This window comes from Sus scrofa, chromosome 16 (assembly GCF_000003025.6).
Source record: "Sus scrofa isolate TJ Tabasco breed Duroc chromosome 16, Sscrofa11.1, whole genome shotgun sequence".
Classification (NCBI taxonomy): Eukaryota; Metazoa; Chordata; class Mammalia; order Artiodactyla; family Suidae; genus Sus; species Sus scrofa.
In genome coordinates this window covers 76208726-76235144 of record NC_010458.4, presented here as the reverse complement: position 1 = coordinate 76235144, position 26419 = coordinate 76208726, and the positions used below count along the sequence as shown (strand labels likewise).

General features: G+C 52.9%; 1 protein-coding gene across 1 annotated transcript in view; it reads left to right on the top strand.

Moving 5' to 3' along the window:
* ICE1 (interactor of little elongation complex ELL subunit 1) overlaps positions 1-26419 on the top strand; it is a 59009-nt gene that overhangs the window by 19221 nt on the left and 13369 nt on the right. The window contains 11 exon segments of the mRNA XM_021077125.1: positions 1009-1085; positions 2026-2063; positions 4474-4556; positions 4778-4817; positions 5166-5222; positions 11992-12078; positions 13880-14289; positions 16171-16312; positions 16315-20822; positions 21963-22131; positions 24859-25019. Of these exon segments, the coding sequence (XP_020932784.1) occupies positions 1009-1085; positions 2026-2063; positions 4474-4556; positions 4778-4817; positions 5166-5222; positions 11992-12078; positions 13880-14289; positions 16171-16312; positions 16315-20822; positions 21963-22131; positions 24859-25019 (5772 nt within the window).

The following is a 26419-nucleotide window of genomic DNA, read 5'->3' as shown; positions in this document are numbered from 1 at the left end:
TACTTGAGCAGTGGTTGGTTTTCCTATTTCCGTAAAGAAATATATTTGACTGTGCAGTGAAAGTTAAACAGAATCAGTCACAGGAGTGAATTGTGTCTGCCTCCGATTGCAGAGTCATGTCATCAGCCTTACCTGGGAGGAAGCAGGAGGAGTCAGACCTAAGTAATACACCCAGACAGTCGCTCCTTCACTGAGGCTCTCAGAGAACATGGTCCTTCTGGACCCTCAGACCCCTCATCTGTAAAAAGGGGGTAAAGCCTGTCTCTCGGAGCGACGGAAAAACTGTCATGTACACGTTATGCTATGTCACACGTGTCTCTGCGTCTCTTTCCCATTCTGCAGTGCCCGTGGGGTACGCGTATTGATTAGTGCTAGCATAGCTTTCCCAGTCGTCATCAAGTATATTGATTTGTCTTGTATTTTTGCATGGTAGTAATAATAGCTTATGTTTATTAAGCTCTCACATTTCTTTAGGTTTTGTTGAGACAAATATTAGCTATTCAATATTCTGAAGATTTGGGGTTACCTTAAAAGTAGTATATTTCAAGTTTTATTGTTTGATTAGACTGTTAATCCTGTCACCTCTGCTAAGAATCTGGTTATATCTGGTTAAAATGTTCAATGAGGAGTTCCCATCGTGGCACAGTGGAAATGAATCCGACTAGGAACCATGAGGTTGTGGGTTTGATCCCTGGCCTCGCTTAATGAGTTAAGCTCACGGCTCACAGCTGGCGTTGCCGTGAGCTGTGGTGTAGGCCGGCAGCTACAGCTCTGATTCGACCTCTAGCCTGGGAGTTTCCATATGCCAAAGGTGCAGCCCTAAAAAAAAAGGACCAAAAAAAAAAAAATGTTCAGTGACGTATAATTTGTTTTCTTGCCTAATCAGACGTATTCATTTGGTTAACTATATACTGTTCAGTGATAGTAATTCAGCTTAGTAAGTTCGCAAGCAGGTACCACTGATGGTCAGGGACTTTCAAGTTGGTAATGTATTTACTTCTTTTTTAGAGTTCTCTGAAGTTGTATCAGGATACCCACCAGGAATACGCTCGTGTGAAGGAAGAGTGCTTGAAAACCGATGCGCAGTATGTATTTTGGAAATTACTCTGGACCTAGGGTTTCGTCTGTGAAAGTGGCCGATGCTTAACTCAGTAGTGTTTCTCTTTTCTCTGTCTTTGGCTCTGTTGGCCATGGTTAACTGGGTGATCCTGAACTAGCCTCTCAACCTTGGTTTCCGAATCTGTAAAGTGGAAACCATATCTGCACTGAAGGATTAATGGGATTAAAGAAACCATCAGATGTTAAAGGCCGGCCCACGAAAGCACTCCACGAGAGTTTTTCTGTCCGGATGTGTGCATGCGTGTGTATCTGAATTCTGTTTCGTAGAGAAAACGTAGCTACCGTCTCCTTTCTTGGTCGCAGCCCTCTGGCAGATAGCATCCGGAATGGGTGTCTGCTCCTGTTTACTGCCACAATCCCGTCATGTACCAAACTTAGCTGCACACACAGCAGTTGAGTGTGGACGCCGTGTCCAGGAACGTGGAGACTGTCTCCGAGGGGTTCTTGCCTTCTCTGACTCAGAAGTCTGTCCTCAAACAAGGGCACTTTCTAGCCGCTTCTCCTGTGAGATGCTGGTGTGGGCCGCACACGCTCCCAAAAGCAACCCCTCCCAACCAGGTGCTAACGGACCCCAGGCGACCTTGACCGTCTGAACACATCAGCTTGGCTCAGAGATGAGGCCATGGTGGTCCGGGGACGTTCCAGGCATGGCGTGTTAGAAAAATACAGATTTTATAACCCATTTTACACATGTTTCACACTGAACTCTTCTTTCTGAAGTCTTCCTTCAGAGCAGTTGCTGATAATTTCAGTAGTTGATGTGTGATACTTGTTGACTGACACCTTCTTTGTTATATAAATTTCAGTAATTTTAAACAAACATAGGCCATAAACTACAAAGTTGTCATGTATTTTTTCCATTAATACTTTTTTTAACCATTTTAATGGATAAAATTATGTTGTCAGGAAGAAGAAACTAGAAGCCAAGGTGAAGAAGCTGGAAGGTAATTGACATTCTTGTTACCCAGCCGATGAGGTCATCATTTTTGTTTGGTGATTGGTAACTGGCCAGGCTTGTAGTACTTGGGCAAGCAGTTGAGCGAGTGCTGGTTTGTGCCAGCGCCTCCCCGGGCGTTAGGGTACATCAGGATGAGGTTCCAACGCTGTGTTCCTTCTCCATTCCTGGATCGTATCCGGGAAGTGGACTGTGGCAAACCCCTGAGACGTTCACTCAGAATACGAGCAGCGCTCAGACGTTCACTGTCAAAAGCAGCAGCTGAGAAAGGGACTTCATTTTGAAAGTTGCATCTCACGGGGCCTTCTCGTTTTTCTAATGAAGTGAATGATGAGCGGGAAGGTTACTCCTTTTAGTCCTCACCAACCTGATGTATTGGGATGGTTGTGATACCCGCAAGGAGCAGTTTCCATGCGGTCCCTGCCCTGGGACTGCTGCTGGGTCCCCGCCCCCCGCCCCCTCCCCCCAGCGTTTGGTCAGGGCCTTCTGGTCTACCCCGAGCAGGCCGTGGGCGGGGGGTCTGCTCCGGCCTCCTGCAGCAGCCCAAGGCCCTTGGCAGGGGCTGGAGTCAAGATCTTTTCCTCTCTTTCCCCCTTTTTGGGTGGTTGTGACGTGGAAATACCTCCCCCTGTAGAGACGCGTGGGGCCCTGCGAGACTCCTGCCTGGTTCCCGCCCTCCTTTCCCTCCAGCGTGGACCAGGCAGCCCCTTAGTCCTTCTCCCGCCCTGCCGCTCACTCGGTCAGCACCCATAGCTCCTGCTGCAGAAGGTGTTTGTTTTCATTTCAAGCATGAAGCCAGAATTTAAATAGAAGCCGCTGAATATATTTCCAGTCATTAACTTGCCTAGATTAAGCCCAGTTTTTGGCTTAAGCTCTAAATATTTAGCGTATGACTTTTCCTGTGATTTGAGTGTTGCACAAACATGGGGTATGTGGCAGCAGGCACACCTCCCAGCTCTTCCTAAGCATCACCTTCTCCCACGTGAGTGTGGAGGTGCATTTCTGTTTGAGAAAGTTTCTTAAAGGCTCTAAAAAGCCTCTGAGACCACGTGAAGCTTTTACAGCAGACTTCCTTTGAAGCAAAAGTGTATTTTCCATGTGACAAAAATATTTTTGTAGCAAGTGATAGGTCGTAACAGTCAGGTGGGAGGTCCTCAGCTGTTAGAGGAACCCGAGGAGGACGGTCGCTGGCGTGGTTATCAGCTCTCACGCTTCCTAGCAGTTGTGTATGAACGTATTCAAATGAATTCTTTTTTTCTTTTTTAGCCTTTTGTCCTTTTAGGGCCACACCTGTGGCATATGGATGTTCCCAGGCTAGGGATCTAATCGGAGCTGTTGCTGCCAGCCTATGCCAGAGCCGTGGCAACTCAGGATCCGAGCCGCATCTGCAACCCACACCACAGCTCACGGCAACGCCAGATCCTTAACCCACTGAGAAGGCCAGGGATCAAACCTGCAACCTCATGGTTCCTAGTTGGATTCATTAACCACTGAGCCATGACGGGAACTCCCCCAGGAACTCCTCAAATGAATTCTTAATAGTAATATTTGAGGTATTCAGTGCTTCAGAAGCAAAAATTCGAGTTAAGAATTTGCCTTAGGTCCACAGAAGAGCGATAAAGATGCCTTAAAAGTATATCTGGGAGTTCCTGTCTTAGCGCAGTAGAAACGAATCTAGCTGGGAACCAAGAGGTTGCAGGTTTGATCCCTGGCCTTGCTCAGTGGGTTAAGGATCCGGCGTTGCTGTGAGCTGTGGTGTAGGTTGCAGATGCGGCTTGGATCCTGTGTTGCTGTTGCTGTGGTATACGCCAACAGCTATAGCTCTGATCCCTAGCTTGGGAACCGCCATATGCTTCGGTTTTGGCCCTAAAATGCCCCCCCCCCCCCGAAAAAAGTACATCTGTAGGAAAGATCTAGGGCCTTAGGATAGTTGGCTTGAGGAAGAGCGAGGCCAGGCCGGAAGGAGTAACAGCACAGCGCTGAGAAGACCCCCCACCCCGCCTGATGCAGAACTGTGTGTGAATAAAACCACACATTAAGGTTTTATCTTGAAACGTGAACGTTGCGGGTTGTTGAAGAACAAGGGAAGGAAGGCCTTGTGCATTGGGTATCTTCCTGCCTAAAGGGTCTGGGTTGGCCTGTGTGGGGATTGGACAGGGTTCTGAGGGCCTGTGCCAGTTCTTTGGTTTTGTAGAGAATCGTTTAGACAAAGAGCATCCCTGCTTTTATCCCTGACTCCGACAGAGTAATGACACAACAGCCACGTGTCACAAAATGCGTTTCGGATGTTAAGAAAGGAGGAAAGCGCTTAACGGATTCTTTATTCTGAGTGTTTCACTGGCCGTAGTTACACTCTCAGTAAATCATTGTTCTCTCTTCACGGTCCTGTTGAAATGAAGAGGCTGCTGTCAAGCAAACTCAGGACTTCAAGCAACTTCGGAATGAAAAGAAGATTCTTGAGAAGGAGTTTAAGAAGACGCAGGTAACAGGTGGCGGTGGTGCACACGTGCGAGGTCCCGGCGCCAGGGCTCCTCCGTGTCCTCTGTGGGCCGGGGTGCACACGCGTGTTCACGGCCCAGTCAGCTGTGAGGCCCCAGATGAGCACGGTCAGCTGTGTCCCTGGGTCGCCCCCCCAGACGATCCATCTGGACCAGCTGCCCTGCTTTATCCACTGAAAATGGTGCTCATGTTTTGTTTTCACAGGAAAGACTTGATGAATTTTCTAAACAAAAAAATGAAAAGGGTGAGTATTCAGTTAATACTTAAATATTCTGTTTTGGAGTTCCCGTCGTGGCTCAGTGGTTAACCAATCCGACTAGGAACCATGAGGTTGTGGATTCAATCCCTGCCCCTGCTCAGTGGGTTAAGGATCCAGCATTGCCGTGAGCTATAGTGTAGATCTCAGACACGGCTCGAATCTGGCCTTACTGTGGCTGTGGTGTAGGCCGGTGGCTACAGCTCTGATTAGACTCCTAGCCTGGGAACCTCCATATGCTGTGGGGGCAGCCCTAAAAAGACAAAAAAAAAAAAAAAAATCTGTTTTGACATGCAATGTTCTTTTTTTAACTGTTTCCCTCCCCCCACATTTTAGAGTTGAGACATATTGGAACACAAATTTCGAATGAGTCTCATGGAAGCATCGATAAAAGTGAGTATATTACGAATTTAGTTTTAATCTCTGTGCATTACTTGTAGTGGTTTAGGAAGTGGCTTGTTACTCTTTGCCGTGGTTGTGGGACTTCCCGGGCTTAAATGTGTTTTGTTAGAAGCCGCCACATCCTCTTTCCTGTCCTCCTCAGATGTGTGTATGTTATCGTTTTGCCATATGATAAAACAACAGTGAAAGAATTCAAAAGCAGCATTGTTTGGGAAAGAAAAACCAGAAGAGGTATGACTTCCCCACTTTTCAGTAAATAAGTGTAGTTTCCTCATAAGGTTTCATTTTCCAAGTTAATGTATTCAATTTCTTAGGTCCGAATATATACAGATGGTCCAAGTCGGGCAGGGAAGGTGGGGTCCAAGCCCTCGGCTGTATTTTCAGAAGCCAGAGGATTTAGGGAAGGCCGAAAGTTCCAGGGCGAGGCGAAGCGGTGGTCACTGGCCGGGGACGTCCCAGCGTCCCGACCCGCCCGGTGGGGTGGGAAGGGCTGACACGGGAAGCAGGGCTGCGGGACTTCGGCGTCATATTTCTGCCGACCGTGGAACCCCGGCCACTCACTTCGTCTTTGTGTTTTGTCCCCAGTTTTGAAAAGGAGATGGTTGGTGTCCGCTCTGCATGTCGTGCACTTTTTTGGTAGGGCAAATCGAAATAGGAAATAAGGAAATACGGTATTTGCTCGTCATAGCGTTTCCCAGGTGGAGATGACTAAGCCTGCTGTTGGTGCAGGTTTAGGGCCTCTCTGCAGCAGTCCCCGGTACCTTTTCTTCCTCCTCCTCTCATTTCGTTTAATCCATAGCTCAAGACTTAAGACGACCCGTTCATGCTTTTCCGTTGCCTGGGCCCCCATTCTCTGTTTATCACTATCACTGATGGACAGGTCCATGTGCTTTTGACTCTTCTTCCTACTCGGATGTGTGGGAAGTGGGCTTTGAGAAGTAGATGCTGCCAAGAGAGGCCCTTCCCAGCCAGCAGTCAGCCACCGAATTTAGTCGTCGTCTCTTCTGGACTCTGACAGATTGGTTTGAGGGTCAGCTACTCACAGGCTTTACTGTTTAAGACAGAACCCTCACCCTTCCATAGTTAGTTGCTCACTAGCCTTACTGTCTGGTTTTTCTTCAAAGAACTAGTTGTTACCTCCAGTAAAATGTTTTTTGGTTTTTGTTTTGGTAAAATAAGCCCTCATTCTGAGAGAAGGCACGCTGTTTATTTGACTTTTTCCCAAATAAATAAATGAATGAAGAAGTCTTTAGGAATCTGATTCTTTAGCCATGGACCTTGATGGATTTAATTCCCAGTTCTTAACTATATCTTGAACACTTTTGTCTGTTAATAGCTGACTTCGAAAGAGATTTATGACAGGTGGAAGGGGAATTGGGCTGGCCTCACTTTTAAAAAGATTGCCCGAGTGCTGCCTTTCTTTCAAATTCTAATAAAAATGGCAAAAGTTTTAAAAAGGAAAAAAAAAAAAAAAGAAAAAAGAAATAGCTCTCTTTTATAGCCAAAAAGGACCAGAACTGAACAAGAAAGCTGTAAAGCCGATGGCCTCGGTTGGTGGCGGGCAACGTCGCCCCCTCAGGAAGCAGCTCTGACGGCTCGAGCCTGGCCTTCCGCAGCTCGGCCGGGCCACTCCCCTGCTGACCAGGGACGAAGGTCTGCAGCCTCCTGGTTTGGGAAGGGCTTTCTGGCGATTGTCCCGAGGCTGTGGCCCAACGCTTCGCTCTCTGAAGTGTCTGTTGGCCGGGACTCGGGAGAACCCAGAGTGGACGTGAGTGTCCGGAATTGAGTTTCCTAAGCTCGATCTGAAGGCGAGCCCCTCCCGGTCCCAGAAAACCAGACCTTTGCGGAATAAGTGCTCACGGCGGCGTCCCCCTGCTCCCCCACCCCCCAGGCAGGGTCCTGTAGGTCCTTGAAGCGAGAAGCCCCGCTTGTTTCCAGAGGAGCAGGACTCAGAATGGAGGCTGAAGAAACAGACTCTGGCAGTGAGAGAGGACCTGCCTCCGCGTTCACGTAAAACGGAGAGAAAGTAGCGACAGCAAAGCAAGGCACCAAACTCATGAAAACGTAGCCCTCGAGGAAACAGTGTTAGGGCGTGAACAGGAAGCAAGTGTTGAAGGTTGAAGCCATGTCCCTCGAGCAGGGGCTGCCGCTGCGGCATCCGAGTGGGGGGGGGGCTCAGGTATCAGCCGTGCGCTCGTAGGGCTACGGGCCCTGGAAGGGCTGGGTTGCCGGGTGCTGCTCTAACGAACCGCGAGGGTTGATCGGGGATGCCTCTGAGCACGTGCTGTGCAGCTAAGGACGCCAAAGGTATCGGGGAAATCGGAGACTCCGGAGCCAGAGCCAGATGTGGGAACCGTCATCTAGCACTTCGCAGAGGGGAGAGCAGAGCTGTCAGAGAATGTGATCAAGAAATACTCGAGGACACTGCCCAGAGAAGAGAGTTGGATGTAACATTTGTATTAGCAAAGCCTCCCAACTGTAGAGCCTGGCTTTTATGTATGTTCTCCATCTCTGACTTGTTCATAGCAGCTAGATTTAAAATCAAATGAAGCAGATTTAATAGAGGGGGATAAAGAAATTCTAAGCAAATTAACTTGAAATTAGTAACTTAAAGCAAAAAAACAGTTCGAGCCTAGAAATGCGTTTACATGGATTAAAGGAGTTATCTAGATGGATTAAAGGCACCATTCTTCAAGAAGATACTATTCTCATGACCTTTGAGCATGGAACTGTGTCAAGTAAAATGCCTGGGAAGTCCAGGGGGAGAAGCTGGATCTGTTTTCATGGGAAACTTCAGTGTGCTTCTCAGAAACATGGAGTAAAAGCAAACAGAAGAGGAGATGGAATTGGAGTCATGACTGCAGGACGGATGCTTTGCATGTAACTCTTAACCACAAACTGATCTTTACAATACTTTCCAGGGTTATGTAAAAGCTGACTGTTTACTAGACAGCAAAAAGTTATAATCTGAGATATAAGATACTGATATTTCTTAAGATATTAATAAAAATCTCTCCTACACCCTCCCCCACACTGATAACTGAATACACAAATAAACCCTTCTTGGATAACAGAGAAAATAAAAACTGAAATACTGAACTGTTTTGGAAGTAAACAAAAATAGAGCAGTATTTATTAAAATCTTCGAGATGTTGCCAGTGTAGCATTCAGTGGTGTGTGGTCTGAAGCGATTGTGTCAGAAAGCAAGACTTACAGACAGCGAATGATGTGAGAAGGTAGGAAAATACAGCAGCAACAGGAAGTGGAATTGATGAAGATGGAAGCATAAGCTGATGAAATAGGGAACAAAGCATTTGCTTTGGGCTTATTAAAACTACTAACTGGGAGTTCCCATCTCGGCTTAGCGGAAACAAATCTCACTCATATCCATGAGGACACAGATTCGATCCCTGGCCTCGCTCGGTGGGTTAAGGATCTGGCGTTGCCGTGAGCTGTGGTGTAGGTCACAGACGTGGCTCAGATCCTGTGCTGCTGTGGCTGTGGTGGAGGCCAGCGGCTACAGCTCCAATTCGACCGCTAGCCTGGAAACTTCCATATGCCACAGCTGTGGCCCTCAAAAAACAAACAAAATAAAACTAATAACTGGGTCTTTGCAATGCTGGTGAAACTGATAACTCTTTGGCAAATCTGATCAAGAAAGGGAGGAACAGAAACCTAATGGGACCAGGGCTGAGAAAGCTGTAAAAGTACATTTGGAGAACTTCTTAATTTACAAATTTATATTCATTTTTTATTAAGTTCATAAAATGGACCATTTTATAGAAAACATATTCAAATTGACAGATGGGTTATTGCAATCCTGAGCAGAAAAATAACCTAAAGAAATTTTTAGAAATAGTTTAAGATCTAATACCATGCAAGATCCAGGTGGCTTGCAGGTGAGCAGCCGTCAGTGAAAAACAGACAGGGATGTATTTTATTATTTTGTTGGGTTTTCGAACTTAAAATGTGGAGTACTTTCTGTCTCAGACATCTCTTAGATTAGCCTAACCCCACATCAAAACCAGTTAAGAATAATATGCATCCATAGAGCTTCAGTACTCACAGCTGTCACTTAGGAATACAGCTGCCAAAATACTAAATATGACTTTAAGAAAACAGAGCTGTTAGTAATTTAGAATATGGATAAATTATGACTTAAGGATTTATCTCAGGAATACCACAACAGCTGGTTAAGAGGAAGATGACGTGATTATCTCAACTCAGTACCCATTCCTCATTTTAAAAAACGAATTTGCTTAAGTAATAAGAGAAAAATAATTTTGAACTTGAGAGAGGTGGAAGACTGAAAGCAGAGTCACTGTTGGAAACAAGGTACGGCTGCTTTTTGTCCCACCCCTTCTGTGTGTACCGGAGACCCTAAGCCGTGCAGCCGAGCAGACACAGAGTCGGAGCTGTAAATGCTGATGAGGACGAGTCAGATTGTCCTAATTTTTAATGATGTGGCCTTCTATATAGAAAAAGGAAAAGATGGCTGGGAAACAGTGTGGTAGCTTGGGGACGTGCTGGCGGCGTCGGCATGTGCGGTGAACACGCAGGGTACCGTATTGGCCTGTCGGGACAGGGATGGAGGAGGAACAGCCCACAGCCCGTTCACCTGTCGGCTGCCTGGGCAGAGACCTGGAAGCAGTGTGCCCTGCCTCGCTGAAGACAACTCTTAGCCCCCGAACACGTACATAAACACTATGTTCCTGGATCTAAAGGCTCAAGGGATGAGAATCTTACCCACATGTGTTTGTAATTATACACTATGAAGCCAGATGCTGAAGGCCTAGCAGAAAGAAGATATGTTTGGAATAATAATTAAATTTTTGAAAAGAAAAATCCTGAGCCAGACTCTGCACAGATATTAAAACATAGTTCTAAAACGCATGAGTAAAGAAGTGTGCTCTTTGGGAGTTCCCACTGTGGTGCAGTGGGTTAAGAACCTGACTGCAGCGGTTTGGGTCACTGCAGAGGTGCAGGGTTTGCTCTCTGGCCTGGCGCGGTGGGTTAAAGGATCTGGCGTAGCTGCAGCTGCAGCTCGGATTCAATCCCTGGCCCGGAAACTTCCATTAAAAAAAAAAAAAAAAAGGAGTGTGTTGTTCATGTGAAAACTGACACGTCAGGAGGGTAGGAGAGTCCAGAAATCCTGTCCTCACAGAGGGCTAGGTTTCGAAAAAGGAGGCGTTTTACAGGAAGGGGGACGTGTGCTCTTCAGACGAAGGAGGTTTTCGTAACCGAGTCGTGATGCCACGGTGGCGAAGGTGGTTTCTGCTTTCCTGGGAATGGAGCGCGGTCAGATTGGAAGGAACGAGCGGGCGCTCGGGTAGAATAGGCCGGGCTCTGCTCGGTAGCCGCTGTAAGAATAGAAAAGTTAACTTTTTCTCTTTTTTTTTAAGGTTCCTTGTTTGCTGCTTGGGCAAACGTAATAAGCAGGGATCCTGGTCAGGTCATTTAAGCAAAGGGGATTACAGTGTTTGGAAGCAGGCTTTGGGTAGGTTAAATCGCACTGTAGATAAACTACTTGATCACAGACTTTTCAAACTCAAAAGTAGAGGTGCCTCATGCATAGGAACTGTGGCTCGTTTGGCTCAGGGGAAGTTGGAAATGCCCAGCTTTTGAAACTGCTCTGTCCCTTGTCCTGGTCCTCTTTCCGTGGACTTTGTTTTTTGGTGTGGTGTAGTGTATCACCTTACCTAGGGCTGACCTATTCCAAAATGTATGATTCTTTGGAGACATTTTGGTTTAAAAGGTTGGTCTTTTTAGCCTCTCTAGAACTGGATGAAAGATTTCAGTATTTTTAATAAAAATGATTCATTTTAATTTAAGAAGGTCAGGTAAACTATAATAGCACTTCGAAGTGGCCTGAAGTTATGTAATACCTAATGCTATTTTTAATTAAATTTTAATGAGTCTGGGTTGTCATTTATGCATATTTGATACAAACTGTAAATATATTTTTATGAATGTATTCTGTTTGGGAATGTTTGGGGGAATGTGTGTTCTTAACGTTGAATTCACTTCAAAACCATAGTATGGTGTTGCCAGTGTTCTGTGACTTTCATTAGGCCTGTCTCGGTTACAGTTGCCCTTTGCCTTTCAGCTCCATCCAGTGGCTCTTAACCATTTTAGGAATTCAGACCCCTTTGAAAAATGTTGAGAAAAATTCCAAAGCGTTCACGTGCCTTATCGAAGCTTCTTCCTGTGTGTGTGACTCTCCCCCCACCGTGTGTTTATACACACACATTTTTGTCTCCTCCCATTTCCCTTAAGGCCGTTGAAGAATTTTCCAGGATCTTTGAAGATCCGTAGGTTAATTACAGCACGTCAGCTCTGATGGCTTTTCTGATAACCTCATGGGGTGAGGGGTACCTCCGTCCTGCTCTTTGTGGCACGCACAGAGCCCTGAGTGCTTAGGTCGCCCCTAGAGCTGTGCTCCCCCCCATCACTCTGTGTAGGAAACACATAGACCAGCAGCTATTTATCCCACGCATCCATAAGGTGATAAAGGCCTTTGACACCAAGTAGATGTGGTGTTTGGAGTCCTACCCGTGTGTGGACCGCAGCCTGTATCCCCCCTGGAGCCAGTAGTCCTCTCTCCATCAGTAGCGAGCTGAACTGCGTGCAGCACTTGAACTGGGGAGATGTTTAAGTTCTCTAGTGTTCTGAGTCCCTAGTAAATCCCGATTTCACAGGAGTATGTTTTGTCCTCGCGTGGTTTGAGCCAAATGACTTAAATCTTTCCTCTCTTTCATAGGAAAAGTGAAACTGCTTCTGAAGGAACTCTGGCTCTGTGTGAACACAACTCACAGACTGCCTGGCGAGGGCAGCAGATGTATCCCAGGTGAGAGGCGCTTCCAGAAGTACCTTTCCTGCCTGTGAGAGAAATGCTTAGCCCAGGCTTCGAATGCCTTTAGTCCTCAGTTTCTCCGCATCCCCACAGAGGAGAGAAGCACACGAGACGACGGGTGCTTTCCGTCATTCAGGACTCCACGCCCTCCAGTGGGACTCGGCGAATGCATTTGGCTTTTAATTTTTCCAAAGCAGCTTTCATCAGGGAATGTTCGCAGAATCTGGACAGGTGTAGGGGAAGGCGTGTGTGGCAGGTGTATGCAGAAGCCCGAGTTGCACCGTTTCTCCGCTTGTGTCACCTCCTGTCCTAGGACCCATGTTGATTAGCAGCCATTCTTCCTTTACTGGCCGCCCCCGTCTGACAGTGTCAGCCTGGCCTCGTCTCCTGTCCTTTGCTGGGGAGCCTGTTGGCCTGTCTGATGTTTTCTCGTATCAGGGTGAGGCCGGGCGTTGTTGGCAGGCGCTCCCCTGCCGTGTGCGGTACCGCTGGAAGTGTTAACTTTGAGTGATTGTCTGAGGTCCCTTCCTCTGTTAAAGGTATTTCCTCCTAAGTCATTGATGAATTGTCTGAGGGAGGTACTTTGGCACTGCAAATACTGCTGCTCTCCAACGGTAGCCCACGGATTTTAGCATCTAGTGATGGGTCTTGTGTGCTCGATCACCCCCTTGGCTAACAGTGGGGTTTTTGTATTTCCCTCATTCCTCCTCCACGTATGCACGGGGAGTCTTCCGTGAGGAAGAGCTGTTCCTTTGCACCAGTTCCTTCTGTATTCACTTTCTCCTGTCCGCGCAGTCTCATAGGTATTTGTCTTGTTCTGGGCGTTGCAGTTCAGTGCTTGCCTTGTTTACCTTATCGCTCACGTGGCTCCACGTGTGGTCGTCGCCGCCGTCTGGAGTTTGTGGCTCCTGGGCCTTTTCAGTGTATCCCCTTCTGTTCGCAGAGCCTTTTGACCGTCTGGTCCAGCAAGGTGGTTCAGGCCCCGCTTGCATGTGCCCCTCCCCAGCCCTGAAATCAGCTACTGCTCCAAGGAGCCCCGGGTCCTTCTGTAAAATGTGTTTTGCAGCTTTTAAATATGATGGATGGTTACTTCCAGTTATTTCCCAGGACACAGGTTTTTTACTAACATTTAGCACCAACCTTCGTTTACCAAAATCAAAACCCAAAGAGAATAGTAGTTTTCTGTCGCCTCACTCCGCAGAGTATTTATGTGACCTGGTCAGAGTCCCTTAATTTGAGGACCATGCCAGTATGGTTATGGGCTGGCTAGATGCAGGCTGACTTTAGACGGAGAGAACAGGATTCCCTGTCAGCTTTTATGCAGAAAGCTGTTTCTCCCAAATGCTGCTGGTTGGGTGGAAGGATTTTCCAAGAGGATGAGGCCCGTTGCCGTGGCTGCCCACGGAGGCCTTTCCAATCAGCCTGTCTCCTCGGCGCGGGTCGAGGGCCGTACTGACGCGGAGCCTACGCAAGTGCTGGCGCATACTCTGCAGGAGGGAACTGATTGCCTTTTAACAGGTTTCTTTTTTCTTTTTCTTTCTTTTTTTTTTTTTTTGGCCACTCCCACGGCATGTGGAAGTTCCTGGACTAGGGTCACACCCACGCCACGGCAGTGACCCAGGCTGCTGCCATAACAACTCCAGATCCTTATCCCACTGAACTGCCAGGGAACTCCTAAAAGTGTTTCTGCTTGCACTTGCAGCAAGCATTTTGAACTGTTGGAATAAGGTTGTTCTTTATTAAAGGTTTTTTGATATTATAAATAAGTTGATAATTCACTTTTCTCCCCCTGCAGAAGAACCTGCCAAAGAAAACTCCGGATCCAGGGAGCTGGGGGAGGATGGCGTGGCCCCTCCAGCAGGGGGCAGTCCTCTCAGGGCCTCGTCTGTGCAGACCTGCCTGGCGGAACTGTCCATGGAGATAGAGGGCGACTTCTCCGAGTATAAAGACGTGGCAGGGGAGGGGCCTGGGGGAGCAGCCTCCCTCGGGGATGGCTGGCTCGAGGGGGGCCGCGATCCTGCGCCTGGAGGGCAGAGGAATGACGAGGACAGCATGGACTTTTCTGATCATGACCCTTGCTTCGATGAAGACCTGCAGGCCGCGGTGGACTTCTTCAAGCTCCCACCTCCTCTTCTGTCCCCCGTGCCCTCCCCCCCGCCCGTGACGTCGCCCCGCCCGGGCCCGTTACCACCTGCGCTCGCCCCTGTGAGTTGGCGCTTTGGGTTTGCAGTACCAGGTGCCCCGTTGTCCACCCTGCTGTGGTAGCCAGACTCAGAAGGGCCGTGGCGCTCCGACGTGATGGGCCTGGGGAGGAGCGGGAGAGCTGGGTGAGGCCTGCCCGGGCCCTTGGGCTCCTCCGTGTCCACGTGGGTGTACGACTGCCCTCGTTTCCTCCTGGGGCCCACGCGTCCTTACTCTGTGTGAGTCCCTGTGGAGGCGCCTTGTCTTCATTGACTTTTCTCAGCTCTCGTGCCCACGCGTAGCAGATAGGAAGTCAGTGACGTCGACAAGCGTTTGTCGGCATGGGGTTTCCAGAGATGGGAGTGCGCCTATAGAGCACGCAGGCAGGCCCGTTAGCACGCGTTGCTGGGTCTCCACCAGCCAGCGCACGGTGAATTCAGCAGCTTTTCGTGTGTTTGCACGATGGTTTCTTACAGTTTCTTAGGAAGTTGGTCTTGACAGAGCAGGTCTGTATACTTTCCAGCTCAAGGATAGATGAGTCCTTTGAGTCCCTTGCTTCATGCAGGAAACAGACCGCGTGTCTGGTGGGTTGTGGCCACGGTGCTGGACTCGGGACGCAGAGGTGATACTGGGTAGGGCTGTGCGTGGTTGGATCTTGTGTGGCGGTGGGGCCATCGGGGGCAGGCCGTGGTGGGGCCTGCACTGCTGGGGGTGTAGATGGGAGGCCAGGTGGGGGTGGTGCCCCAGGATGGAGGGGGTGCAGGACTGAGGTGGGCCCGCTGTGGGGGACATGCATGCAGACCAGATCCCAGGAGCCCGTGTGTCCTGTGGACTTTCCATTTCATGCTGAGGGAGTGGGATGCCTCGACGGACAGGAGGAAGTGGACGTGACGAAGGGTTTCCACCTGGAAGTTGGTCACAGTAGGAAGGGTGGGGAGTGGGGGCGTCGGGACAGAGCCGAGACCGCTGCCAGGGGAGGCGCGCCTCGGCAGCTCTCTGCGTTCGCACGGGAGCCTGGGCGTTGACGGGGTAGGGACTGGGCCGCCGAGGTCCGGAGCTTGAGCGAGCAGCCTGTCTGCTGAGCTGTGCCGCGCGTGGTTGGCAGAGGTGGGGAGGAAGAGAGCAGGGGAGGGAGACCAGGAGGCCAGGGTGCCCCAGACTCCGAGGGCGGATTTTCTAGTCGGAGCATGTTCATGCCAGCGCGGATGCTCCGCCAGGAGCAGGGCCGACGGTGGGCAGCTTAGGTCTCCTGGTGGGCATGGGACAGAGCTGTTCCCTCCAGGCATGAGGGGGCCCCAGGGAGTCCTGGCTGGTTTCTGGAGCTGAAGAGGAGAAAAGGGCTGTGCAGGTGGAGGGCCTTGTGGGAGGGGCGTGGGACCCTCGATGACAACAGTAGGGGGACAGCACCAGCAGTGAGGAAGTGTGTGGCCAAAGACGTCTGCAGGGTGACAGGCAGAGCCAGGGCCGACCTGGGGTGGACGGGGGCTGCTCTGGGCCTGGGTCGGAGGCACGTGGAGGGGTGACTTGGGGCCGGGGGAGGACAGGGCCGGGCAGCGGGAGCCGAAAGCTTCTGCTACCAGGAGACGCATGGCAGAGCCCAGGAGGGGGAGGGCCTAGAGGTTAGAGGACGGGCCTAACCCGAGGGTGCCTGTGGAGAAGAACCTGGAAGCATCTCTGTCCTGGGAGAGGCGGTGTGAGTGGGGACTCGGGGGAGAAGCGGCTTCTGTGAGCAGGTCTGATGCAGAGCTGTTCTCCACGCGCCCATCCGGCCCGGGAGCAGACCGCCCTGTCCTCAGATGCTCGGGAAGTGGGCACTTCTGTGGTTTTTAATGCATTTAACTGATCGTTATATTGAGTTGGTTGAATTGGTCTTTAACTAACGAGCACAATTGGTTTTTTTTTAAGGAAACCTGTTTTGGAGAGTGTACGGATTCCAGTGATAGTGAAATGCATGAAGTCCAGCAGAGGAATTCTGAGTCTGTCTCAGAGGGTGACACGCCCGCATCCCGGGACGGTTTTAGCTCATCTGGAAACAGGAAAGGAGGTGGACATGGGAAGAAAAGCCGAAACCGCAGGAAGCCGCCCAGGCTCTCAGCGCCCTGGAGGTCAGCAAAGTGACCACGGTTGGGTTTGGGACATTCACAGCAGCACTGACAGAGCCTTCGGCCACACTCTCCTTCGCTCGTGAGACATCCTGGACGTTGTCATCCGAGTTGCTGAGCGACACAGAGAAGGGCATTTTGGATGAGGCGCGAAGGCAGAGAGCGGTCAGGGATGCGGACAGGGCAGTGCCCACGGAGAAGCCACGTCCTGAACCCCTGGGCAGCCTGGCTCGTGGGGAGGCCCCGGCCTTGGGCACATCTGACTCACGTCCTCCCCACCTTGGCCCTCGACCGCCGCATGAGCCCAGTGCTTCTGAAGGACAGACCCCGGGATCCAGAGTGATGGGGTCACTCGGGTCAGAGCTGACCAGGGGGGCGCTGGCTGATGGGGTCACTTCTGAATCAGGTGGTCTGTCACTTTCTGGCCATTTGCAGGGACCATCTAGAGACTTGGAGAAGGAGAGAGAAGGCACGCCAGGTCTCATTTCAGGAGAGCCCCCTGTGCAGGGAGTAGTGGGGGCCGCAGCGGTGGCAGCAGGGCTCAGCCCTGAGGACGTGTTGTCATCCTCCTCGGCCTCGGCAGCCTCCTCTCTCTGCAGCCACCCCCCGTCTCCCCCTGGGCTGGAGGATGACGAAGATACTCATATGCCTGCTGAAGGAGGCCCTTCCCAGCTGCTGCGCTCGCAACACAAAGTACAAGCCACCACGTTCAACCTGCTGGCTGTACATGCCGAGTCCCCGCAGCGTCCCATAGGGGACAGCCACCTGGAGAGCGGCTCACTGGCTTTGAGCCCGGGGGCGGGGGCACGTGACTCTAACGGTCAGAGGAACAGCGGGCTGGGGTGGAGGACACTCGCGAAAGCCAGTGCAGATGGCTGCTCACTCCCACAGCTGGTAGTCCCGAGAGCCACGGGGGACAGGCTGGGTGAGAGGCAGGTGCCAAGCAGGTCAGACCTCACATTGTCGGCAGGGCCGCAGTCGGGCTTGGTCAGGAATGGCGTTGGCTTTGCTAAAAGCATGTGGTGGCACCGTAGCGCTTTGTTTCAGTGGGGCGGTGAGGAGAGCCGAGGAGCCAGACCCGAACCAGAACACGAGACTGGCCATCCGTCACACAAGGCCACACCATCCTCGGAAAGGACAGAGTCGGCATCCAAGCCTGAACGTGCCGGCGAGGGTGACAGGCCTGGGGGGTCCAGGGCCACGGTGTCCTTGCTGCCTAACCAGGTGTCGGTTATCACCAAGCAGGCCCGGCCTGAAGCCACGCAGAGCACTCGCTGGGGGCCCCCCAGGCCCGCTGGGCCTGAGCCTCCCTCAGTGGCAGACGTGACCAGCGGGCCTGGAGCGGCTTCTGGAGCAGGATGTGGAGAAAGAGAGCACCCAGCACAGAGGGCCCGGGAGCCGCCGGCTCCACGGGGGGCCGGCCCCAGAGCGCCCACCTCGGGGAGGAGGTTAGATTTTGATTCACCAGCGGAAAATTCCCGTGGCCCCACAAATGGCAAATTGTCTGTCTTTTCCCAGAACGTCCCAGTCCCCAAACAAGACGTGGTGACAGAAGCCACAGCACGGGAAGAGACGCAGATGCAGACCCCGTGTCTTCAGGCCACAGACCTGGACTCGCCCGGGTTGGGTGTGGACACACGTCGTCCAGCCCCAGAGGTGCCACTGCCCAGGGGTCTTCCTGCTAAAGAAACACCCTGTGGAGATGTGGTCAGGTCAGCCGGGGAGGCCCTGGCCATTTCAGAGGGCCTGCCTGTGATACCGAAGGGCCCGAACCCACATCTGCAGCTGCCATCTCCAGCTCTTGGTCCCGCCTCTTCTGAAGGTCTGGGCACCTTGGGGCCCACTTCTTCACCAGCGTTGGGCAGAGCAGACACGGAGGAGCACGCCGCCCCGCAGAGTAGCCTTTCTGGCACCCTGTACTGTTACAGCGGCATCCGCGAGGCAGGGGGTGGTGACCCTGAGGTGGAAGAGAGTGAGGCACCGAGCTGCAGCGAGGGCGAGAACGAGCCCTTGGCTGCGCTGGAGAGCGGCCCGCATCGTGCGGGCGACGATGCCTCTGGAAGAGATCGGGGAGCTGCGGGTGCAGGGGCGGCCCAGCGCAGGCCGTCCGAGGAGGTGGGGCACCTGACCTCAGCCCTGCGCGCCTGCAGCATCAGCACGCCCTCCGAGGCAGACCGGCTCTCCACGTCCGAGGTCGTCACCTTTCTTGAAAGTTGTCAGCTGAGAGATTACAGTTCAGGGGACTCTGTCTCAGAATGTTCCAGCAAAGGCACCCGAAGCAAAGGAAGGAACACGGACGTAAAGCCAAGTGAGCCATCAGAAGAAAAATACAGAAAGCAGCTCTGCGAGGAAGAAACACTTGACACCTCTGAAGAGTGGGTGGACTCAGAGGAAGAGGACTGTCCTTTACGGGGCTCGGCCGCGCTTGCTCAGTGCTCCCTGGATACGCTCTCCGAGGCGCTGACCAGGATCGGCCAGGAGCTGCAGCCCAGGCAGGAGGAGGCCGGGGGGAAAGGCGCTGATGACTTGCTGCTCTTGACTGTGCACGACAGCGCGGCAGCAGGGCGTGCGGAAGAGCCAGTCCCCCCTCCCGAGACGACCAGCCCCTCCTCTCCGCCCTCAGATCCACCCCTGCCCACGGTCGGCTCGGACACTGGCGGGGAGTCCGACCATGAGACCGCTCGGAGCAGCTCCAAGACCCCCGTGGATGCGGTCGGGCCAGCGGCCAGCGGGGAGGAGGCCCCACCGGCGGAATGCCTGTGCGCGGACACGGGGGCCGGGCCGGGGGAAATGACCTTTCAGTGTCAGATCTCTACCGTGACCTCGGAAGTCATCAGTGTGCTGATAAATAAGGATCAAAATCTCGTCATCGAGAAAGGGGACAACTGGACCATCATCAACGGGGTGGCCCTCATGCCCAGCGTGGACCAGGTGATCCTGTGTGACGCCTCTGACGACGCCCCTGTGTCCCCGGATCCAGAAGGGCTGGGAGCTGGTTTCCTTTCCGTTCCTTCTGCAGAGACGTCCCCGGAGACCGGGGCTGCTTTTCAGGAGCCCCAGGCTGGCAGTCAGGTGGCAGGTACCCAGGAGGACGCTGCGAGCAGTGGTCAGAGCGCTAACTTTGATAAAAGTCGTCTGCGGAACAGGCCTGTTAAACCCAGCGTGAGGATCAGTTCTGAGATATACGATCAGAACTTTGAGTCGCAGACTGTTCCCTCCGATCACACTTACTACAACTCCAAACTAGAGCCCTTTGGCAAAGCCAAGAACCGATCGAAGATTTCAAACAGAGATCAGGCCAGCAAAGCAGCGAAGACCCCAGCATCGGGCAAAGTCGAAGCTCCTCAGGGGGAAGCGTCTCCATCATTTCCGGGGGAAAGAGGCACCCCGAGAACCCAGAGGAACCCCACGCAGACCATCCTGGCGAGCGCGGACACGTCCACACCTGCGGACTGCTGCGCGGACACGCTGAGCAAGATCCGGCAGGAGGTGGGGCCGCCGCTGCCGCCTCTGCTGGCGCCCCTGGTCGCCACGCCGCCGCGCATCGCGCTGCCAGCCTCGCCGCTCGTCTCCAGTTCCAGCCCCGGCTCCCCCGTCTCCCCGCTCTGCGACCTCCCGGTGCCCGCGATGATGTCACCCTTGCCGGAGGAGCCGGGGCAGCCCTCTCCTTGCCCGTCCCCGCCCGCCGCGCCCGCCAGTGAGCGGGTCCTGTCGTCGCCTCTGCAGTTCTGCGCGGCCACCCCGAAGCACGCGCTCCCGGTGCCCGGCCGGCTGCCCCGCCTCACGCCTGCCCAGCCCGCGGTGGCGGCGCCGCAGGAGAACTCGGTGAAGATCCTGGACACCATGTACCCGGAGCTGTCCGCCAGGGCCCGCACCCTCAGCATCCTCAAGGGGAACCTGCAGCTCGCCCGCGCCCCGCCCGACGGGAAGACGCGGCCGGGGCCCGTGTGCCCAGCGACAGGCTTCAAAGCCATCACCTCGGCCTCCACGGCCTTCGTGAAAGCCGGCGGCAGCGCCGCAGGGGACGGGCAGGATAAGGCCAGGGATCTGGGGCCCCGGCCCGACTCGGCGGGGAAGAGGCCGCTGGCGGCCGGCCCGCCCCGGGGCGCCAAGAGGCTGCGCCTGGACAGCGAGTCCCCGGAGCCAGTGCCCCCCGCCGAAGCGCTGGGCAGGAGCCTCCGGAGGAGCGTCCCTCAGGCTGAAGCTGCCAGGACGGAGGAGGAGGGCAGTCCCCTTCCGGCCGCCGGCACCCTCCCCCAGACGCCTCCCAGCCCCAAAGAGACCGTGGAGTCCCAGGACAGAGCCATGGTCGACGCCCTGAAGAGGATCGCAGAGGCCTCCTTCGACCTGCTGCCCGTCATTCGCAGCCACGTGTATGTGGGAAATATCTCCAAAAAGCCCGTGATGAGAGATCAAGAGAAAGAAGTCGTTTATGAGTTTAGCACAACGAAAAAGGTACGTGGCTGGCTTGCCCTGCAGCCTTAGGGTGGGGGGTCCTGGGGCCCAGGTGCTCCTGTTGGCAAAGTGGTGGGGGCCCTCGGCACACCTGTCATCTCAGAGGTGGACCCCTGGCCTGCACTAGCTCCAGCCAGCGTTGCACACGTCTGAGAGGTGATAGGACTTGGAGATTTGCTGAGTTTCATTCATCAAATAAAATTTTAAAGGAACAGGTGTTTGTCTGGACTTAAATTGCGTATTTCCCATTGAGTCTGGCATGTTTAAAGGCTCAAAATGAGTTACTTCAGAGCATCAAATTGCAATGTAACAGTGAGCCTTTTTTTTCCCTTGTTTTCCGTGAATAGTATTTCATACACATCTGGGAGCTTTGGGATGAGAAAGATAGTGTGTGGGGGTGTCGGCGTTGTCCCCCCCCCCAGTACTGTACATCACCAGTCAGACAGGAGCAGATGCTGAGTTTCAAGGCCGGTGGGGGGCTGTTGTGGGGATTTACCTGTGTGGTTTATTAGAACCTTCTTTGGTTTTTATTCTCCGATACCCCTGTTGACACTGTGGACAGCGTCCAGCACCCCATGGGTTATGCCTGGTTGGTTATTTGTTCATCCTTGGAACTACAGTTATGGAAATATATATTGTTCTTAGATTGTGTTTCAGAAAGCATGAAGAGCAGGACAGGTAGTTTTGAGAAGATGTTTCTTTTCAAGTGACTAAATTCTTTAAGGCTGCTTTTCTTGAGCAAGGAAAACATTACCCAGTATTTTCAGATCTAAACAGAAAATGTGTAGAGTACAGTGCAGTTCAACAAACAAGAACGGGAGTAGAGTTAGAGTGGATTTACTACACACACAGATTATTTTAGTAGAACCCAACAAATTACAGTCTGTGGCGTGGAGGTAGCGATGGCAGGCAGCCGGCGGTGTGGGCCCTCTTCCCCCCCTGCGCCCCACGGCTTCCCGGCTAAAGACCTCCTGTGACACCACCCCACCCCGCCGGCTGCTGGCCTCTACCTTCGGAGGCAGTGCCCGTTGTGTTTTTCCAGCTTCCCAAGAGACACTGGATTTTGTCACTTTGCTGTTCTGCGGGAGGCTCAGGCTCAGTGTCAGCTACATTGCCTTCTCCTTTGTTTTCCCCCTCCAGCATTTAGCAGAGGGCCTGCTGCACTCTATTCTCTCAGAACTAAAACTTCAGAAGGCGTCCGTGGAGCGCAGCTACATCCACGCCCTGTGCAGGGTGTACGTGGGCGTGTGTCGCCAGCTGGGGGACCTGGAGAGGGCGCGCCTGTTCTGCTACAGCCTGCTGAAGGAAGGTACGTCGCGGGCACAGCTCCCGCTTCGCCTCTGCGGCGGCTGCGGGGCGGGGGCCGGGGAGCCGTCCTGTGGTCGCCTGGCCTGCGTTGCCCTGGTTCCCCTGACTGCACTCGCATCCGGATTTGCAGCTCGGTTGTCTGTCGCCGTCTGTCCTTCAAAGGCACGTCGCTGCGTGCGCTCCCCGGCGGGCGCGCAGGGCCTCAGCCGTCCCGCTGTTCCCTGGCGTTGACGTACATCCGCGCGCACGTCTCTCCTCGCGTGTGAAAGTGGCTCTCGTCCCTGCGCGTGGGCGGTTTTCCTCATGCAGCTCCTCCAGGCCCAGGCGAGGGGATCCTCTTCAGGTGACAGACCCCTCTGCCGGGTCACTGCCCGGAAAGGGCAGAAGCGCAAAGGCGGCGTCCTGGGCTCGTGAGGAGGAGCTTCCGGGCGGGATGGCACGGCGGGCTGCCCTTCACGGCTGCCGCGTGTGTCTGCCGATGGGGCCGAGAGGGTTCCCGCGTCCCCACCACCGGGAAGTCCTGGTGACCAGAGGGATGACGCACAGATACAACTTCCCCCGACATCAGGGGTCTCGCCGAGGTTGGTACTTGCTGTCACCGTCGGTTAGGGGTCTTCTAAACCAGGGTAGTTGCAGAGTGGTGAGTGGGGGGCTGTGTTCGCGGCCGGCTCCAATGCTTCATCCTCCCAGGCGCCGACGGGGGCAGAGAGTTGCAGGTGCCCGTGAGTGTCAGGGCCTTGGAGACCAGATCCCGAGAAAGACGGTCTGGGTGGAGCCGACACGTGATAAGGACATCATGGGTGCGGGGAGGCGACAGGGACTGCGCGTCCCCCCGGCCGGGGCTCCCTGCAGCAGGTTCTGGGGGTGGGAGCGTCTCCTCTGCTCTGCGGTGGTCGCGCTGTTCCTTCAGGCCCTCCCCGGGCATCCGGCCCCCCTCGTTCTCCGCCGCGTGGCTTGCTGGCACTTACCCTCCCTCCAGTGCCTCGGCAGCCTTCTCGTTTGCCCTCTCCTCCGCTGGATCGCGTGCTCTGCAGGCACAGGGACATTGTCTGGTTCCCACTACATCCTCCCTCCGGGGAGCTGTGTTGTGTGCGCTCCTGAGCGTCTGCTCACCGAGTGCGTGGTGCCGGGAGGGGTGGGCAGAGGGGGTGTCGGGGTTTGGGAAACTTTCCTCGTCAGCGTGACTTTTGAACTTAGATGCCAGGAGAAGAGAAGGCGGAGGGAGAGAGTTCCAGCAGAGGGCCAGCCTGGGAAGCCCTGGCACAGGAGGGAGGAAACCCACACGGACACAGGGTTTTCAAAGGAACGGCTCCAGATGGCGCAGCGAGGGTGCACCCTGAGTTACCCTCTAAACACACTGCCGAGTCGGAGAAAAGGGTGCAGGGGAGGCCACAACGATGGGCTTCAGGCCAAACAGAACGGTCATGTAGGAGTTCCCATCGTGGCGCAGTGGTTAACAAATCCGACCAGGAGCCATGAGGTTGCGGGTTCGATCCCTGGCCTTGCTCAGTGGGTTAACGATCCGGCGTTGCCGTGAGCTGTGGTGTAGGTTGCAGACATGGCTCGGATCTGGCGTTGCTGTGGCTCTGGTGTAGGCCGGCGGCTACAGCTCTGATTAGACCCCTAGCCTGGGAACCTCCATATGCTGTGGGTGCGGCCCAAGAAATGACAAAAAGACAAAAAACAAAACAAAAACAAAAACAGAACAGACATCTTTGTGTTGATGATAGAATCAGTTGCAAAACATTTTGGCAGTGTCTTATAAAATGAAATGCTAATTTATAGATGGCACAGAAATTTCCCCCATAGGTACTTCTGCCCAATAGAAAGAGGCATAGTCTCAAATAGACGAGTTCGCAGGTCCTCACAGCCTAACTCGTGATGGCCTAACTGGAAACTCATCCGTCAGCGGCGGCGTGAACGTCAAGCGAGGTGTGTCTGGCAGTGGCCGCGACTCAGGCAGGCAGAGGAGGGGCTGCGGGGAGTCGGAAAAGAGGACGCGCTCGCCCAGGCCCTTCCCCGGGGGACGCGGAGAGAAGGCGGACGCAGCGCGGGCCTGGCCGTGTCTGGAATGAAGGGCTTCACCGGCAGGTCGGGCCGTGGCGTGGAGCTGGTGGAGGTGTCCTCTCTGTTGACCGCGGTGGGGGGCCTGGGCGGGTTCATGCGTCCGATCCCACAGCTGTCAGCTTTAAAAGAGGGCATTTTATCGTACGTAAGTTATACCTTGATTAAGTCGAGTAAACAGAAAAGATGAGCATGGTGCTAGAAAAGGTATTTCCCAGAAACGGCCTATCTGTCATAATTTATTAGAAACATCCCTTCCCAGGGAAAGCCTCCCGTGCTTCCAGTGAGTTCCGTCCTGCGAGTGCCTAGAGCACTGCCCGGGGCTGGGGGGCACGTGCCTTTCAGCGGGGGTGTCTGGGAAGAGAGGGGAGGCTTCCTTTTCTTCTCCAGCTGGCCTTTCTTGCTCTTTCTGGGGGGGTGTGTGCCCTGCGCTGTGTTGCAGATTGGATGAAAGAGCTTTTGCTGAGGGACAGGTTGGCTGGGGGGCGGGGGGGTGGAGGCCGAGTTGAAATAACGGAGGCCCGGCCTCCCCAGGCTCCCACCTTTGAGCTGCAGGCGGCCTTGCCCCGCGCGCGCGGGGGGGAATCGTTCCGGGAGATCTGCCGTCTGTCATTTGCGCTCTTGACCAGACGTACAGGTTGTTGTCTTGCTCTCTGTCTCGCAGATTTTCCAGAGTCTGAAAAACTGACGTTGTTCATCGCCAACATGTGGCACGACGTGTTCATCTCACCGTCGGCGATTAACCAGGCCATGCAGTTGGTGGCCCGGCAGCGCGCCCGCGGGGAGGTCCTGAACTGCCTGCGAGCGTTCCTCAGCTGGGAGAAGGTGAGGCTCCCCCGTGTTTCCCGTGATGCTGCCTCGAGATGTCGCACAGGTGTTGGCATGTGCTCTGATGCGAGGAGATGAACCTTTCAGAGATGGGCTTCTTCCTGTTGGATCCTTTCAAATAGCCATTTAGTCTGCGCCTGTGCGTCAAGGATGCAGGAGACGCTTTGGGGGAAGCGAAGACCTGCGTACTGTGTGAACGCACAGAGTTTGCGTCCTGCCTTAAGGCGGATGGAATCATACACACGCTCACACGCACAGACGCATGCACGTAAGGGCTCGGAAGAGGTACCAGTCGTTGGCTTCCTAAGCGGGTCCTTCGGGCGAAAGATTGGTGTCTCCATTCTTTGCTGTGGTGACTTTTCTGAATCTGATATTTTGCATTTTTCTTCCCAGTTGATGGAGTTTGTCTCTGTCCTAAGTGCTGTGTGCTGTGGTTTCTTTCATTATTTTATTTTCTTTAGTGACTGATGTACTAAAATTGTTCCTCAATTGGTGTTTCTTCTTCGTACATTTTCTCTGGTGAGACTCTGGATGCTGAGTTATTAGTGGTAAACTTTAAGAGTGAGGTATTGAGGTCAGCGAGGGACTAACTTTTATTTTGCTCTGCTCTTCTTTAAATGATGTATAACTTTCCTCTTTTAAAAAAAATTCTGGCTTATGCATATAGTAGAATTTTATATGACAGTTTGCTTTCCTGAATTTAGTCCTTTTTTATTAATATTCATTAGCCTCTTTTCTTATAAAAAGAAAAAACATTTGTTGGTGGACAAATGTCGGGGAAACATTAAAAAGCGAGTCTGCAGTCACTTCTTCATCAATCCACCATGGACAGACCAGAATGCCTCTGCCGTCAGAGGCCAGGCAGTCACGTAGCGGTCAGAGGAGCCCTCCTGCCTCCACACACACATCCCCACCCCCGAGGGCACCTGCGCGGCCACCACTGCCCTGTCCTGCCCTGCGTGGGCCCTAAGCCTTCGCCTTTGGCCTGATCAGAATGCAGCCAGATAGGATTTGATGACAAAAGACAGCATTTACGAAGCATGTTAATAACTGTAATTTATTTAGCCTGTATCATAGCAAATAAAAATAAAAAATCAGAGCTATAAAAAAATGAGGAATCCTGCTGGGGGGGTGCCATTATAGTCCAAAACTTCCAAGTTCTGTCAAATAATTCAGTAGATGTAATACACAAAAATCAGTAAAAAGATAGTGGATTTCAATAATATAAAAAGCCACCTTGAATGAACACTGTGTATTTTTTTCATGTCTTGACATTTGCAAAAACCAGTCATGAATTTGACTACATGAAAACCTTAATCTTTAAAAACTAAAAACTCTACACCCAAGATTCTCTGGCAATAATTCAGTAAAATTAGACATAAATAATTAAAAGATTC